The sequence below is a fragment of the Cervus canadensis genome, chromosome 9 (genome assembly GCF_019320065.1).
Source record: "Cervus canadensis isolate Bull #8, Minnesota chromosome 9, ASM1932006v1, whole genome shotgun sequence".
Lineage (NCBI taxonomy): Eukaryota > Metazoa > Chordata > Mammalia > Artiodactyla > Cervidae > Cervus > Cervus canadensis.
The window spans coordinates 67,047,458-67,065,985 of NC_057394.1; the positions used below are offsets into that span (position 1 = coordinate 67,047,458).

At 36.2% G+C, this 18,528-nt stretch overlaps 1 protein-coding gene across 4 annotated transcripts in view; it reads left to right on the forward strand.

Moving 5' to 3' along the window:
* Positions 1-18,528, forward strand: part of FNDC3A (fibronectin type III domain containing 3A) — a 109,580-nt gene that overhangs the window by 30,866 nt on the left and 60,186 nt on the right. For all 4 annotated transcript variants that reach the window (XM_043477565.1, XM_043477569.1, XM_043477566.1 and 1 more), the window contains one exon: positions 7,259-7,334. In XM_043477565.1, coding sequence (XP_043333500.1) covers positions 7,259-7,334 — 76 coding nt within the window. The remainder of the gene's footprint in view (positions 1-7,258; positions 7,335-18,528) is intronic.

An 18,528-nucleotide genomic window follows, 5' to 3' on the forward strand; every position in this document is an offset into this window, starting at 1 on the left:
TGTTTTATATTCAAGTACTGTTGTATATCTACTTACCGCCAGCTAGAACGCCCAGGATTCAAATTCCTGAAATGCATTTATGTGATATTTCAAAAAAGAACATTTTGAAAATCAGACAAATATGCACACGTATATAAACACATGACAGAAAATTATACAAGAAATTATAAGCAGGGATTGACCCCAGAAAAAGAGTTTACATTTTATACAACCTTTTGTACTGTTTGAGTATTTTTTAATCTTGTAAATTTATTACTTTTTAAACTTAAAAAGTTTAACAATTTAAAAAAGGAAAAAAAAACCACTCAGTTCCAAGTGTACATACACATATATCACAGGAAGAAAAGCTCTATACACATATATATCCATTTATTAACAGTGGTTCTTCTTAGGAAAGAGGAGTTGGTTGGCAAAAGGTTAAAATTTTGCTTTTTCTGAACTGTTTTAAGAAGTGCACAAATCATTTCTGTACAGGCCAATTAAAAAAACTAAAAGGAGTATAACCCCTGTAACCATCCTCGGGTCAAGAAATAGAACTTAACCAGCACCCCCAAGCGACTTCTTGGGAAGGATTAGAAAGGTAATCCCAAGAAGTCTCTTGCATTATTTTGGTCAACATTATACATATGACATTCATTCCTGTTACCATTCATAGCATAACATAGTATTTGCTGTATAATATTCCATCCTATAAACATGGCTCAATTGCTTCAATTTATTGTTAATGGACAATTGGGTTGTTTCTGGTTTTTGCTTACCACAAGTGATTCTTCAAGAACATTCCTATACACATCTTTTGCACATGTGTATGCTTTTCTTTTGGGTATATACCTAGTAATGGAGTGCATGGGTCATAGGGAATATATTAATATATGTTCAAGTAATAACTGCTATTATTTTTGTTTATTTCTACTTATACATCCCCAATACCTCAAATACAATTGAACTCTTCTCATATTCCCTCACACACCAAGCTTTTATTACTGCTTCAGTTTTTCCTTATTGTTGAGGACTGTTATTTTCCCCAAATAGCTGCTGCTTCCCTCTAGGGTAAGATTATTTTTTCCTATCCTACTATTGGCAAAAAGAAAAAAAGGTTTCCAAAGAGGCAGCACCAGTAACACAGGCAGTATGTTTTTGGCTATTGCTCTGCGGTCAAATCAACATTTGGAATTGTCTGTTTCATTTTATCTATTAATTCGATAGATATATATACTATTTGAATTTGCCTCCTGTGTGAACAAAAATAGATATGCCTCCACTTGGGGAATATCTGAATAAAATACCTATTATTAGTAAACATCAATTCCAGTGTCTCATAAGTATCTGTAAACATAAAATTGACCACTTATGGGTCTGTGTACCTATGTAATATGCTTCCCTAGTGGCTCAGTCAGTAAAGAATCTGCCTGAAGTGCAGGAGACCCAGGTTTGATCCCTGAGTCAGGAAGATCCCCTGGAAAAGGGCATGGCAACCCACTCTAGTATTCTTGCCTGGAGAATCCCATGGACAGAGGAGCCTGGTGGGCTATAGTCCATGCGGTCACAAAGAGTCGGACACTACTGAGCGACTTAACACATGCCTATGTAATATAAAAACTGATGTTTTAAAACTAAAACGGTTGGTAAACCTAACTGGCACATTAATGAGTGCTTAGTGTGTAAGGGAAGAATTTCATGTTAGCTGCAAAGTTGGCAACGAAGTGCCTGTATGTAACAAAGTGCCCTGTCTTCTCGGGGATGGTTCATTGGACTAATCAAGCATTTTGGGAGAAAAAGGAGTTTGGTACTGTTTTGAAGAAGGGAAATGCTAATTAAAACCTTAGTGATAATGTAAATATTAAGAAACCTGAAATATAATAAGTCTGTGGAACAGTGGAATCCCTCGTATGCTGCTGGTGCAACTATTTTTCGAAGTGGTCTGGCAATATTTAATAAAGCTGAAAAAGTGCAGACCTAAAATCTAATAGAACATTCTTCTAGGTTGTTATCCTACAGAAAATGTTATACATGCATATAAGGGCACATGTGCATGTCTGTTCATTGCTTTGTAATAACAAGAAAACAAGAAGTAATATAAGTATCTAACAGTAGGGAAATGAATAGAATTTGGAGAATTCATATGATAGAGTGCCTGTGTGCGTGCTGTCACTTCAGTCATGTCTGACTGTTTGATACCATGGACTATAGCCCACCAGGCTCCTCTGTCCATGGGTTTCTCTAGGCAAGATACTGGATTGGGTTGCCGTGCCCTCCTGCAAGGGATCTTCCCCACCCAGGGGTCAAACATGTGTCTCTTACGTCTCCCGCGTTGGCATGCGGGTTCTTTACCATTAGTGCCACCTGAGAAGCCCTCAGGTGATGGAATGCTAGAATGTGATTACCAGTATTCCACCATGAATCTATACTGTGGGTAAGTCTTAAAAAGGAAAGGGTGCATAAAACAGCAAGTTAGAAAGGGGTATTACATATGATCATTATATTAATATAATGATGCCACTGACGTAAACTGGGGAAAAAAGCCTTACAAATCAATAGTTACGTATCAGTACTAATATTGGATATATACAAACATGAATATTGAACAAAAATGAAAAAGATAACACTGCAAGTTTAGGAAAAAATGAACTATAAACATATTTCTTTTTTCAAAAGAGCTTCTGATGCAACATTGTAAATCTGTCAGATCTTGTATTCAGAATATGTACAGAACTCTTAGAACTCAGCAATGAAAAGACAGTTAACCCAATTAAAAACTGGGCAAAGGCTTTGAATACTCATTTCTTCAAAGAAGGTATGTACAGGACCAATAAGTACATTAAAAGTTGTTCAATATCATTAATGTTTCAGTTCAGTTCAGTCGCTCAGTCGTGTCCGGCTCTTGGCGACCCTATGGACTGCAGCACGCCAGGCCTCCCTGTCCATCACCAACTCCCGGAGTTTACTCAAACTCATGTCCATTGAGTCAGTGATGCCATCCAACCATCTCATCCTCTATCATCCCCTTCTCCCACCTTCAGTCTCTTAAAGCATCAGGGTCTTTTCAAAACAGTCAGTTCTTCGCATCAGGTGGCCAATGTATTGGAGTTTCAGCTTCAGCATCAGTCTTTCCAATGAATATTCAGGACTGGTTTCTTTTAGGATGGACTGGTTGGATCTCCTTGCAGTCCAAGGGACTCTCAAGAGTCTTCTCCAACACCACAGTTCAAAAACATCAATTCTTCTGTGCTCAGCTTTCTTTATAGTCCAACTCCCACATCCAAACATGACTACTAGAAAAGTGATAGCTTTGATTAGACGGAACTTTGTTGGCATTAATGTTCAGTTAATTTAATTAATGTTGGTATTAATGTTTAGAAAAATGCAAATGAAACCACTTCATACCCAGTAAAATGGCTAGAATCAAAAAGTCAAATAGTAACAAGTGTTAACAAAAACATGGGAAAATTGGAACATTCATTCGCTACTGGTGAGAATGTAAACTGGTGTATCCACTTTGAAAATAATCTGGCAATTCCCCAAACAATCAAACATGCAGTTATGATGTGACCCAGCAGTTCTTCTCCTAGGTATTTACTCAAGAGAAATGAAAACATATATCCGTATAAAAATTTGTACAGCTTTTTTATTAATATCTCAAAGGTGGTAACAATCCAAATGTCCACCAACAAATGAATAAACAAAATGTGATACAGTGAAATGTTATTCTGCCATAAACTATAATGAAGTATTCCACAGTCTAGATAAAAGATTAAATGCAATACAAAAAGAATCCTAATTAAAGGAAATGTTAATTGTTTTTGAGGGTCTGCTATATATCAGGCACTGTGCTGGCATTTTGCATATAGTGTTTCTGTTAATCCTTCAAAAACACTACATTTTAGAAAAGAGGACACTAAAGTTCATGGAGTTTAAATAATTTGTCTAAAGACCACATTTATTAAGCAATAGAGCAGAATTTCAGTATAGAATTGTCTGATTCCAAATTCATATTTTTTCTATTACAGTGCTTTTATTTCTAAAAAAGCAGTTGTGAAGACAGATGACCCTAATAGAAAGTATTTTCTGTTTATCACATATTATATTGCATACCTTGTATTCTAGCTTAGCATTGTAATTGGCTGTAACTAATTTCCCTTAATGATTCATCTGTATATCCTCAGCTCTGCAAAATGTGCCTGATGTTTAGTATTTGCTCATTAATTACTTGTCAGTTAAAAGAGTGGATGGTTAACAGATCTCAATTGTTTGTCTATATGCTGGTATTCTTACCTGAGTTTGAAAATGATTTTCCTTCATAGGACTAAGAATTAAACTCAAATTCATTAGTTTGATAGCTGCCCTTTTATTTACAGTTATTAATCTCTGTGTAGACTTCAGCTGAAATATGTTACATCAGCCAGCCCACCGAGAGATTGAAGTGAAGGATCCAGTGAAGAACAAATCGTGATTCAAAGTTCTTAGTAGTGACGTCAGCTTAATAACATTTTGATGTTTAAATAATTCATACTTGTTTGTGAAATCAGTTTCCTGGCTTAATTTCTTAGGAAAATCATATAATGAGTTCAAATTTAGACATAATAAGATTGGGTATCTGCAGTTTATCAAGGTAAATAATCTAGAAATTAGTTGGAAATACAGTTTTGGAGTTTGGGGAATCTAGAGCTATACTCAGTAGCCATTAACTACATGTGGCTATTTAATTAAAATTAAGAAGATTAAAGAAGATGAGTTCTTGATTCTCACTGGTCACATTCCAAATGCTCAGTAACACTTGTGTACATTTTCAGGCCATGTATAGCCAAATATAGCTAGAGGCTATTATCCGACAGCACCATTATAGAATACTTTCATCATCACAGAAAGTTTTATCAGCTAGCCCTGTTCTCAAAGCCAGAAGAAAAGATTTAGGAGCTATTTAGAGACTGAACAGTAGTTAATTCAGCAAACATTTGTTCATCTTCTGTAGTCTCTGCATATATAAATAAATAAACTGAAGTAAAGGGCTCATGTATGTTGTAGCAGAGTTGATAACATGCAAACAAGTGAATACAGTCTTGTACTAAGTATTTTAATAAATATACAAAGTACTGTGTCTCAGATACAGGAATTACCTAACTCTGCTTTAGGGTGCCAGCATGTTGAAGGATGAGTAGTATTTCCTGAAGAAGGAAATAGTTCCTCATAGGAAAATGTCAGCAGAAGTCAAGTGTGAATCAGATTGTGCTGGAGAATAGGCCAGGAAATGAAGATGAAACTTTTGACTATGGAATACTAGACTGAACGAAATAGAGCAGACGGATAGCTGAAAAGCTATAGGGTGGTCAGTACAGGAAAATATGGAAAGTAAGAGGCAGGCAGGTGTCCACCATCAGTCCAGGAGAAATCTTATAAACATTGTGTCCTGTGTCTGTTCTCTCTCTGTCGTGTAAATCGGTGTGTTTCTCGTACGCTAGAGGGCATATCCTTAAAGCAACAGATCTGCACTGATAAAAATAATAAAAAATTGTTCACTCATTATTGTGTTTCCTTTAAAATATGTGTAGATATTATTAATAAATGATTATGCCCTGACATTTGGATAAAGTTTGACACTTTTATGTAGTAGTTCAGATTCCAAGGTGGTAAATGTTCATTTGAAATTGGAGTAGTAGTTTAAGTACTTAGTTGTACTAAGTACTTACTCACTTTAAGTAGTTGATAAGTTTTAAGTCCACTGCACTGGGAGTTTACCTTAAGAGAAAGTTTGTTTGAATGGTCTTGGAAAATGAAGTGACTTTTCAATAACAACAATAATCTCTTATTTTACTTTTAAAAAAATAAATCTGCATTGGACTAAATGATATCTCAGGTTTCCTTAGCTCTAACTTTCCCCAGGCTGTATGCCCTGTTTGTTTAGAGGTGTTCATGTCAGGCTTGCTGATTTCTGTTATCTATCTATACATCTTGGTCCTTCTCTTTGCTTCTCACTCCAGAGATGTCTTTTTCTGCTGTCTTGCTTTTTTTTTTAATTATTTCTTTCTTTAAGAAAATAATTTTATATTTGATCCTCTTAAATTTTATGTTTTCTCCCATAACTTCTCCCAGCCACTGTATTTTTTTATTATTTATTAGGAAATTTAAGAAATGTTAAATACATTTTTCTAGATTTTTCTAGTCTTCATTAATGTGTATACTAAGCATGGTTATAACTTTAATCAGGGACATTTTCTTTCTTTTTTTTTTTTTTTTAATCAGGGACATTTTCATTACACTTTTTTGTGTTACATTTATGTGACATTTTGTATTAGTATTTGCATGTATCATGTTGTTGTTAAGTCGATAAGTTGTATCTGACTCTTTCAACCCCATGGACTGTAGCCCTCCAGGCTCCTCTGTCCATGGGGTTTCCCAGGTAAGAATACTGGAGTAGGTTGCCATTTCCTACTCCAGGGGATCTTCCCAACCCAGGAATTGAACCCACATCTCCTGCATTGGCAGGTGGATTTGTTACCTCTGAACTACCCGGGAAGCCCATGTATCATCATAGCCTACTTGTAAGAATAATTTAAGTCTCCATGATATGGCATTATTTGCAGTCATTGTCAACTTTATCTGCCCTTTGGTGGTAGCCATCTTATCCAAAACATATGTTTCAAGCATATGTTTTATCTGTTATTCAGGAAGTAATATAAATATTAGTAGTATGAATATTCAGAATACTTAACGTTCAATAGCTGTATGTATCTCTGTTCAAAACGCTAAGAGAGCTAGAAGTTAACTATTGGCACATATTCAGGCAGTAACTTTTATCAGTTGTCCACTCACCCCCTGTTGACAGTATTAACTGAAACCAGACATTAAAAGCATTTTCTCTAAAGAATGACAAAAGAAAACTGCCTTGCTGATCTGTCCTGCGAGTTGAGTGAGGTCTTAAGCATGGTAGCAGGGATACAAGGATGTAAGAAAGTGGAGAAGAGAACCTATTCAGTAATTTTACAGAATGCAGTGTAACTGTCAGATCTGAACTCTGGTTTTTTAAAGGGGTTAGGAATTGGAAGGTCAGCAGTGCAGTGTCTTTTTTTATTCCCTTACTTTTGGCTTAAGTCTGATCTCCAGAAAAGTGAAGTAATTAATTTTTTCAACAAATGTGTAGTCCCCATTTTCCTTCCCTATTAAATAGCATACATCTACTCTCTTAACTTGCAACATTTAATATCTTGATGTGCAGATTTGATCTGCTGTTCTTATAATTAATATTTCTTCCCCTCATTTTAAGGTTATTCTGGTACAAGTTAACCCAGGGGAAGCATTTACAATAAGAAGAGAAGATGGACAGTTTCAGTGCATTACAGGTAAGAATGGTCATTTATTATCATTTGAGACAAGACTAAAGGTTATGATACATAAAAGTGTTATATGCTTGTGGTTTCTTCTTTCTTTCTGACTGCCACCACACCAAGGCACGAACTTTTCATACTTCATGGCTTAACTATAGCCAACTGTAGTCTCTTTCCCAGGGTTTCTTGGTTAATATACTGTAATGTTGTTCATGTCACTCCCCTGCTCAAAAATCTTTGGTGAATCCAGTTCAGTTTCCTTAGTCTTTTTGAAAGATCATTTCATCATTCTTGCTTGCTTTTTTCCCACTTTCCTTTCAATACTGTTTTGCTTTTAATACTGTTTCCCTTTAGTCTTGCTAAGTTGGCTTATCCGCTATCTCTGAACCCTTTTTATATTGAGTACTTTCTGTACTGTTTTTCTTATCTACAGTTTACCCATATCACCACTACCTCCAGCCCATCCAGGTGCTTCCAGACTAAGCTCAGATCTTATCTTTAAAAGGTTTATTTATAAAGACCCATCATCATGTGTACCCATGTACTGGTTGGATGAATTACTTCATAATTCTTGTGTAGTAAAAGAATTTTGGTTGTGTAAGTTCCAGCATTTATTCTAACTAAAGAGTCCTTGATTCCAAAGTAACCTGTTAATTAAACTAAAATCTTAGTTAATTTTGGAAGTGAGTACTCTGAATGAGAACCCTAAATTTAACAAGTATATCTGTGCAGAGGCACATTTCAAAGAGTAATCGAGCTAGTGAATAGTTATTGCTCCTAATAGACCTGTATAAATAGGATGCCCACTAGCTAATTTACTAATTCAAATTCCTAATGAAATAAACACTTGTAAGAGAAGCTTCCACTAAACTTCAAAACTTATAGAAATAATGATGCTGTCTTTAGCTTGGTACATAAAACCTTACTTAACAAAAATGTTCAAGGAGTATTAGCTTCCTTCTATTTTGATTTCTTAACAACAAAAACTGTCTTTTTTACTTTTGATTCTCTGTGCTAAAATAATGCCTTTTGTTTAGTAGGTGTGCTGTTGATATTTATTAAAACTAACTGCTCAAATATTTTTAAGTATATTGGTATGCTTGTTTGCCTTGGTAACTACTATGTACTGAAAATATATTTTTATACTCAGAGGTATTTTAGTGCCTTAGAGTTTTCAATATGAGCACCAATTAAGATTGCATGATAATATGGAAATTTTAATGTAAAAATACAAATGTGGTGAGCCATAAGTAATGCCTAGATGTTAACCATTTAGCCAAATCCTGGATTTCTGGCTTTTTTTTTATGATTTGACTCTCAAATGTAAAAAAAAAATTGTTGAAGTGAATTTCAGGTTTGTTGAAAGCTGTAGCTCACCTTACCTCGAGAAGTCAGGAACTAATTGACGGTTCCCCAGTGTGTGGGTTCCGAGCCCCTTCACCCGCTAGAGTTAATGTGCCATTAATACTGCCTCTACCTCTACATCTTCCTGCTTTCCGTTTTGTTTCCAGGTAGCTCTGACCAGCTTTCTAGTAGTTACTGATGTGTGTTTCGACATTGTTGCCGCTGGTGTCACTTTCTAGTCTGCCAGTGGGAGGTTATTGGACCCTTGGTGCTTCTGCTGTCGTCTAACTCAGAGTGACCAGCACTGCTGCTCCTGGGACGGTTACTGTCCGCACCTCTGTTCCTGTTTGTCTTCCCCTTACTGCTACTGCTCTTTATTACTGTGTTTCTGCTCTCACAGTATCTCCTCATACACCTGATCGTGACTCTTCCTGCCTTTATAGGGGCTTCTGAAGTTAGGGAAGGTTTATCCCCACTAGTAAGTACCCCTCTGTTCTCCATGTGTTTGGGGATCATGGTGAGGATAAGCACACACGTGGTCAGCTCTATCATATTTGCCATCTCCTTTGCAGAGCATTTTGTTGGTAAGTCTCTCCTAAACTGATCCAGATGACGTTTAGGTCTTTAGTAAAACAACATTTTGTTAAATACTTAGAAGCTCTGTATCCCAATTATCCCAACTCTGTTACCCTAGCGTGAGTTCTCTGCACTCCAGATGTTGGCACTTCTGGCCTCTGTGTTCTAGTATGAATTCTTGTGCTCATGAAGTCTGTTCAGAATGCTTTTGTCTTTATAGTTTTACCTTTGCTAGTAGTATCTCATAAATGAAAGCATATGCAGAATTTTGGTTCCTTTTCACTTAGTATAACAAGTTTGAGGTCCATCCATGTTGTTCCTGTGTCATTCGTTCTCTCATTCTTATTGCTGAGTTGTGTTACGTTGCGTGAACACCCCCATATTGTGTCTGCTTAATCACCTGTTGAGGGACCTTTGAGTTGTTTCCAGATTTTGGCTAACATAAATTAAATGGTTGCAAATATTTGTGTTTTAAAAAAGGGCTGTTTTCTCCCAGGATGTCTTTGTTGGGGATGGGAGAGGAAGATTTCATCCAAGTAGGACCCCTAGTGACCTGCTCTGATATCCTAGAATCCCTGAGACGTTTGTACAAACTACACCTCAGGCCCCATGAATCTTGTTAGATATGTCAGATCTTTGATATTAAAAATGCCTGAAATTTATTCAAAGTTAAATGTCTGTTTTATATATCATGGTCACTATATTATTTGCTATAATTACTATAACTCGCAGAATGAAATATAATTTTTCTTACTACATTCACAATAAAACTTTAAAGAAATATTAATAACAAAATGTATGAATTAATTAATGGTGCATTTTTAAAGGTACAAGTCTGGTCAGCCTGGGTTCTGGAATTAGTGGGTGGGAGTTAAAGGGAAACAGATTTAACTCAGTGTGAGGAACAACTCTGTAATAAACAGAGCTGTCAGAGAGACTCAGGAGCAGTCAGTTCCCCACTTGCCTTTGTAGGTGGTAATGCATCTGCTGAGTCTTCACTTGGTGGTGCCATTAGCACGTTTAATTTCTCCTCAGTGGATGGTTGGAGTTAATGCCTTCTAAGGTTCTTCACGAGTCTAAACTGTTCTGATTCTATATCCTTCAGTTACTTAAATTCTGCCCATTATTTTGCACATCTGTGAAATGAGGATGCACTAGTGTGAATTAGATTTTCTACCAACTCTCATTTTTTTAAATTTTTTTTGGTGTTCATAATTATGGTAATATCTTATGCCATATCTTAAATTTATTTTAATAATAAGTAGATCAGTATTCCAAGAATTTTTTAAAAGACCAATGATTATCTTTGGACTAAGGACTTTTTTTCACTACAAATCTGACTGAACTAAATGAAGCTCTTTAAGGTATATGGAAACTATAATTAACTCAAGTTCAAACCATATATAGTAGTCTCATTCCCATATGATTAGCTGTTATTTACTTTTTTTCATAATTTAACAAACTAAATGATGGAGAAGTTATATCTTTTATACGTTACTTAGGAAATCTTAACTACCCTTAGGAAATACTCTAAAAGCATAAGTAACTATGTGGTGGAAATCCATTATTAAAAAGTGCCCTCTACATTTTTCCTTCTAAAATGAAAACATCAGTTGAGAGGCTCAGAAGACTCATTTTGAAATATTAATGAGTCTTGTTTTTGAAAATGAATCATAATGGATCATCCATTCATAAATTCACCCATTTTAGGTTAAGTGAATGACTCATCCTGAGTACTTTGTTTAATAGTCCCAGATTGTCCCTAAATGCTATTAAATGTTACCTTTCAAGAGAAACCATGTTATATATGACTTAGTTAAGAGACAACTGCAATGTTTATGCTAAAAAGGAAAATTCAGGCAAATTAAGTTGTCTTCAATTCTTTATGTTCCTAATGAATAAAATATCATTGTTCAAGTTGTTCTCTTGAAAATAGGAAATCTCAACTAGTTCAGTGAGTTCTGTTTTTTTTTAAGTGATGAAAATTTCAATTAAAAAATTTTAATGAGTGGTGATGGCAAAAGGAAAGTAAGACCTAGAAATATAATTGTGTAAAATAGCTAGCAAGAAAATGAGAATCAGTCCTAGAGCCGTAAGAATCTCAATTCCGCCACAGCCTCATGAGATTGGAAAAGGACTGTAGCCTCCAAATGAGAACACACCCTAGCCAGTACTTTGATTTTCCCTTTGTGAGACCCTGAGTAGAAAATCCAGTTTATACAACACTCAGATTTATGAACTACAGAACTGTGGGCTAATAAATGGGTGTTTCTTAAAACCACTACGTTTGTGCTAATGTTAACAGAGCAATAGAAAACTATGACAATTGTAATGTGAACATTTTTTCTCATGTGTCTTGTTCAGAGGTCTGTTAGTACTTGTATGGAGTTCTTTGCCCCATAGGTGGTAAAGGAACTCAGGTTACTTCCATCTTGATCTGCCATCCCTAGAATATTACACTCGTCTGCATGATCCATGGTGGCTCACCACCAATGTTCATGTCCCAAACAGAATGGAAGAGAGGAAGAGAAGAAGAGATAAAAGATATGCCCTCTTTCTTTAAGAACATACTTTGGAGATTGTACAGGTAACTTCTGCTCACTGGCCATAGCTTAGCTGATCACTTCTAACTAAATAAAAGAACTAAAAGTTGTCTTTGGATGAGGTTGCCCATGGATCCAACTAACATCAGAAGATTATTACTATGGAAGAAGTGAAGAACAAATACCAGAAAATAACTGATAGATACCACAGGCTATTTTAAATAATAATAATAACTGAAAATCTTCAAAGATCCTCCAAAAATAATTACAGTGTTTACTTATGGAGTGGTGGTGCATGAAATTGGGAACAGGGATGAAGGGAAAGTTTTTCTTCTCTTTTTTATACTTTTTCATTTTTGAATCTTGTAAAATGTAAGGGTTGTATATAAGAACCACCCCCTGTCTTTTTACCCAAAAGATACTTGTCCCCCTTCCCTCCGCCACATTTTACCTGTCCCGATGTGATTAGTATTTCTCCACTGTTCCTCCTTGTCCCTTTTGAGATTTTCATCATTTGGAGTTTGTTTAGTCAGTGACCTCAGCCCAGTGGAGGCCATGTCAAATTTATATATATATGTATATATACCCTGCATATACATATGTATAATGGACTAAGTATATGAGGCGTTTTTAAGCATTTGATACTCTGATCTATTTTACAGTAATAGGAAAGGTCATTCTACTCCGTTGTCATTGCACATGCACAGTATTTTAGCTACTTTTTAGGCCATATCAGTATTTATTTTGTGAGTTTTTAATTATAGCAGAGCCTTACTACCATTTATAAAGTTGAAAGCATGGAGTAGTACATTCTGGGTTTGAAATACCTATTTTGCCAGTTGACTTTCTAATAAGCTGACTACTGTTTGTATGAAGCAGCTTCTTCCTAAATGAGGAAACCAAGGCTGATGATACTGTAATTTATCAAATCAATCTGACTTGCTGTATAAATTGGGGAAAGTGAAAGTGTTAGTCGCTCAGTCGTGTCCAGCTCTTTGCAACCCCATGGACTGTAGCCCATCAGGCTCATCTGTCCATAGAATTCTCCAGGCAGGAATACTGGAGTGGGGTTGCCATTCCCTCTGCAGGGGATCTTCCTCCCCCAGGGATCAAACTCAGGTCTCCTGTATTACAAGCCAATTCTTTACCATCTGAGCCACCAGGAAAGCCCTTGATGAACTGGGGAAATTTCCACAGATAGCCACATTAGAGAGCTATATTTTCTAACTGGATTTGATTAAAATTTATCACAGAAATCTGTCTATGTATTATACCTAATTGAGTAAGTTTCATGCCCTTTTGAACACGTTACTGTGAAAGTCACTCAGTCGTGTCCAACTCTTTGTAACCCCATGGACTATACAGTCCATGGAATTCTCCAGGCCAGAATACTGGAGTGGGTAGCTTTTCGCTTCTCCAGGGGATCTTCCCAACCCAGGGATCAAACCCAGGTCTCCTGCATTGCAGGCAGATTCTTTACCAGCAGAGCCACAAGGGAAGTCTTTTAATAAGCACATTAGTCCCACATTGATTTGGATTCAAATTTCTTTACAGAAATGTTATTTTCCATATTTGTTTCTGTAACTACAAGTTCGGCCTTCCTAAAGCACGACTTTTTTTATTACTATGCTAAAGACAAGCTGAAAAACCTTGCCTTCTTTCATTTCATACAGCATAGGACTCTTAGCCTCATTTTCTAGGCATTCCATCAACTCATTCCAGTCTTTCTTTCTAGTTTTAGTTTCAGAAACTTCTACTCCAGATATACCAGAATTAGTAGATACTCCAGTTTCTACCCCTGGAGGAGAGCATGGCAACCCATTCCAGTATTCTTGCCTGGAGAATCCCCATGGACAGAGGAGCCTGGTGGACTTCAGTCCATGGGGTCGCAAAGAGTTGAACACGACTGAACGACTAAGCACAGCACCAGTCTCCAGATATTTCTTACAGAGACCCCTCTCATACCTTTGTTCGCATTGCCCCTTCATTAAAACTTACACAAGTGTGCATTCACATGTGTACACACGAGAGCTTTCTGAATTTTTGCAATTCTTCAAAACGCAGTACAAACTAGGTCCCCATCTCTTGAGATTCTTTCTGAACACCCCAGGGTTAAAAAGTGCTCCTCAGTTTCCTTTTGCACTCATGGTCTGGCCTATATCTCTAACTTGGCATATGTCTTTTGTTGGTGTATATGTCACTTATTGGTTTTTGTCTTTTTTCTATTTTAGAGTCCACCACTAATCATGTAATTGAGTGCTCATTGCCTGACAGCATTGTGGTGTGTACAATTAATCTTACTTGAACCTTAACAGAGTGAGAAACATGAGCTTTGTTAAAGTCTCATAGCTAGTTACTGGAAGATCTGGGACTCAAATGAAGGTCTTTCTGACTGTAAAGATTATAATTTTTATCCCTCCACCAAGGGATCAGACTCAACAGGGAAGTTTAAACATGCAGGTGTCTAGACCCACATCAACCTTTCTCAAATGATTATGGTACAGACCATACTGTGTCTAGATCTCCTTTCCTTCCCCGTTAGCATCTGGAACTGTCCCTTGCATCTATAGAAACTCTAAATGTTAATTGACTCATTTTAGGAATAAGCAACAGAGTTGTCTTTATTTCAGCACTTATTTCTAACTGCAAGACCAATGCTTTATAGAACTGCAAGTAATGGGAAAAAGGGCAGAAAGTGACTTATAATTTAATTAGCATGTATGATACTATCTAATGGTTATTGAACAATTACTGTACCAGTTACTTTTGTAAACATTCTAAATGTAATTAATCTATTTAATTATCCTATCACCCCTGTGAGATAGCTATTACTGTCTTCATTTATGGACAAGAAAACTGAGACCTAGGTTAATAACTTGCCCAGTTACGGGTGACTAAACAGCTGAGCTGGGACCTGAACTCTGGTAGTCTGGCTGCAAAATCCACACTTTACAGCCATTTCTCAAGCATAAGTATCTGAGATGGCACTCCACTCATGACTTAACAATAGTTAGCTTCTCTCAACCACATAATTTTTTCTGAAATATTTTCATATATTTACTGCAAGTCATTCAAAATTCTATTCTAGAAATGGGAGTGTCTTATTTCAAAAGATCCAAAACCAAATTACTATACCCTAAGCACTTTATAGATTCATCTCTGAACCCTAAAACCAGCCCTATCAAAAAGTACAACATGGCTTTATGTATGTTGTACTACATGATGCTAGGGGGGAAAAAACCTCTTACTTTTAATTGTAAGATATAGTATTTTCCTCAGAGCACTGAGAAAGCATGTTTCATTTCATTTATTGATCTTCTTTGAGGAGAGAACCTACCATAAGAACTTTAAGGAGTAAATAGTACCATATTTTATATTAACACTCTCTAAATATTAGAATTTGAAAAGGTTCTTTTCTCATTTGTACTTGAGAAAGATCTTAATTTTTATTACCCTAAAATGATGGGGATGGTCGACAGGAAGATTTGTATCTTTCAATTCAACCTTCTCATCTTTTGGGGAAGAAACTCATCAGTTGGATTTAAGTATTTTTGCTAAAGATGATATTATTAGAGTGTTAATTAAGCAGTCTAACTTAGTACGGCATAAGGTATATGCCTTAAACTTTAACCTGGGGCAAGGTGTTCTTGTTAAAATACCTTTCTGAGTAACTGAGAACCAGAAAATCTTTTTCCAAATCATGTAACTGAAAATATTTACAAAATAAACACTTAAATTTAGCCTTAGTGAACAGAATGTACTGAAAATAATTTAGAATCTTCCAGTGCCCTAAATCATTATAAGCATTAAAACTGATTGTATGGTGGTATAGTGTAGATTATTTAGAAGATTGAGTTGCTGGGTAAATTGCTGAGTCTAGATTAGGATATTATGTTTCATTTAAAAGCCATTCTTTTATTTAGCAAATTATTATGAACTTGATATGGACACTATGCCAAAACTCTGGGGATTTGCTGGTGAGTAAGATAGACCTTATCTCTGCCATCCACAAAGTTTGTGATCTCGTAGGGAAGATTGTCAGTAACATGAGAAAAGGGTTGTGATGGAAGAAAACAGGATGGGTGCTGTAGAAGCTCTGGCAGGAACATCCAAACCAGCCCAGGGACTAGGAAAGACTTCCTGGAAGACACACAAAGGATAAGCTCTGGTTTTACTTTTTATTTCCCCAAAATGGAAGATTAAAAAGATTATTAATTAGTAGTTTTGTTTAATCAGGACTTGAATCTTGAAGTCTCTTTATTGATTATACATTACTGAGGGTATCAACATAATTAGCTTTTTTGTAATAAGGAAAAATACCGCTTTTAATGAGTACATATGCATCAAAACTAATTTGAGCACATTTCCTTCAAGTACCTGCCCCTATGTGGTAGGATTATAGGAATCGCTTTCCTTCTTTATGTTTTCTGTATAACTTGATAATTTTGATGAATGTTAATTGCTTAAATAACCATTTAAATGTTGTAACTCCTTTAAAATTTAGTCCCGATTTTATTTTATAAAATTTAGAGTTTGGGTTTTTTTTTAAGCTGAGACCCTGAGTTTATTAAGGAAAATGGTGGACCATTTTGGTACAGATAAGTGATTTTTTTAACTAATGAAAACTGAAAATATGGGACATACCAAGCTTACAAGTATATAATATTAATAATAGTCTGACAATTTTTGAAATCAAGGAGGTGGAAAAAAGAAATGTGTAAATTTGATACCATAATTTAGAACTGGCTTAAAGAATTCTGACATTCAAATGGACAGATATGAACCCAGGGCAAAAACCATTAGATGTTGAGGATTTTGTCAGCCCCAAAAAAGTACCAGTATAAGTAAGCTAGGCTGTATTTATGAAAGAAGAAGTGTTTGTTTGGATCCCCTCTTTTTAACTAAATCATTCTGTGAAGGGATGCTAGAAAGGGAACAAGTATTTACTACAAACCTACTTTGTGCTTTGCATTGTTTTTTTTAACCTTATGTCAGAGTGTCTAGAAAGATCACTTTCCTTATTAAAAAGAAAGACCAGACTCTCTAAAGTTAACATCACTGGAAGGATCTCCTGGTGAGACGAGCAACTGAGTACAAACTGATACAGAGAGTTATCTTATTTTAGCCCTGTAGTAACTGCAACCACAAATTTGGACTCAGGAAAGTGTTAATTAAGCAGTCTAACTTAGGCATAAACATTTCTGGTTTTTTCCCCCAAAGCATAGCTGGGACAACACAAGGCTCTGATCTTCAATGAACATTTATATAAAGTTATAAAGAGAGTACCATGAAATAATTATATAATCTGATTTATATATCCTTTTACCTATTGCAGAGATTGTCCCAGGAAAAAAGAAAAGATCTTTTCTGGTTCCTTTCTTTATATGGCAACAATATTGAATGTGATTTTTAGTACCTACCTAGATGTAAAGAGCTGGAAAAAGTCATTCTTTCACAATTCTCATTTTCCTGTGTCACAGCAGCTAACACAAGGCATAATTTCTTATCTAGTACAGACCCTTCTTATATTTATAAAAGTATGACTTTGCCTCTGACCGTGGTTATGGTATTATATTAAGGCACATCCAAACATGCTGCCATTGACCGTAAGAGTCAGGCAACAACATAATAAGGGTGGTGGTAGAAGCATTCCTTGCAAGTCTGCATTAGTTTCTCTATGGCTCCAGAAGCAAGCTTACTGTCTGCCAGAGTCATAATTTTGACATAGGACTCTGATCTCAAAATATGTGCAGTAACATTATTTAAGGATGTTGATTCACTTTTAGAAGGTGAACTTTAGTCAAGTCCTGTTCCCATTATTTATGGATCAGCAAAGTTCTCTTGTCTTTGACATCCTCTTCTGCTTCATTTTATCATCTAATCCCTCAATATTTTTGGAAAAACCCTTTATCATTACAGTGAAAGATCTTATTTCAATATTTTACTTTATTTTTAGTCTTACTTTGTTGGAATTTCTCAGCATCCTGTACTCAGTCTCCCATGCTTGGGTGTTGCCAGAACACAGAAAACAATACCTGAAAGTGTGTGCATGCTCTTTTCCTGGAAAGAGAATTTGCCCAAATCTCTAACTGTTCTGAAGGACGACTCATTCTTGACAGCCATTTGAAAGACATAGACCCTACCTCACAGCATAGTAGGGAAGAAAGGCAAGTAATCTACAGTTAAAACAGAGAAGGTGATGTACTATGATGGAATTAAGTATGCCCAGATACATGTGGGAGGCCAGAGGAGACATACCTAACCCAGCTAGGAATATTTGTTGCGTACAGTTCACAGGGTTGCACAGAGTCAGACATGGCTGAGAGACTGGGCACACGTGCAAGAAGAAGCTTCCCCCGCGGCACAAACCAGCGCAGCAGACACAGGAGGTGCGGGCTTGATCCCTGGGTAGGGAAGGTCCCCTAGAGGAGGAAATGGCAATCCGCTCCAGTGTTCTTGCCTGGAAGATCCCGTGGACAGGGGAGCCTGATGGGCTCTAGGCCTTAGGGTCACAAAGAGTCAGACATGACTGACTGAGGACGCAGACACGCACGTGCAGGAAAAGATGATGGTTAGAGAAACAGTTGTTTAGCCAAGAGGAAGAGTAACTGAGAAATATCTTAGAAGCAGAAGGAATAGCATGTACAAATGCCTAGCACAGAGAAATTAGAGAAGACTGAAAAGGTATGAATAAAGAAATTCATTGGAAAACAGAAAACACTGAGGAGTATCTGAAAGTGAGACTA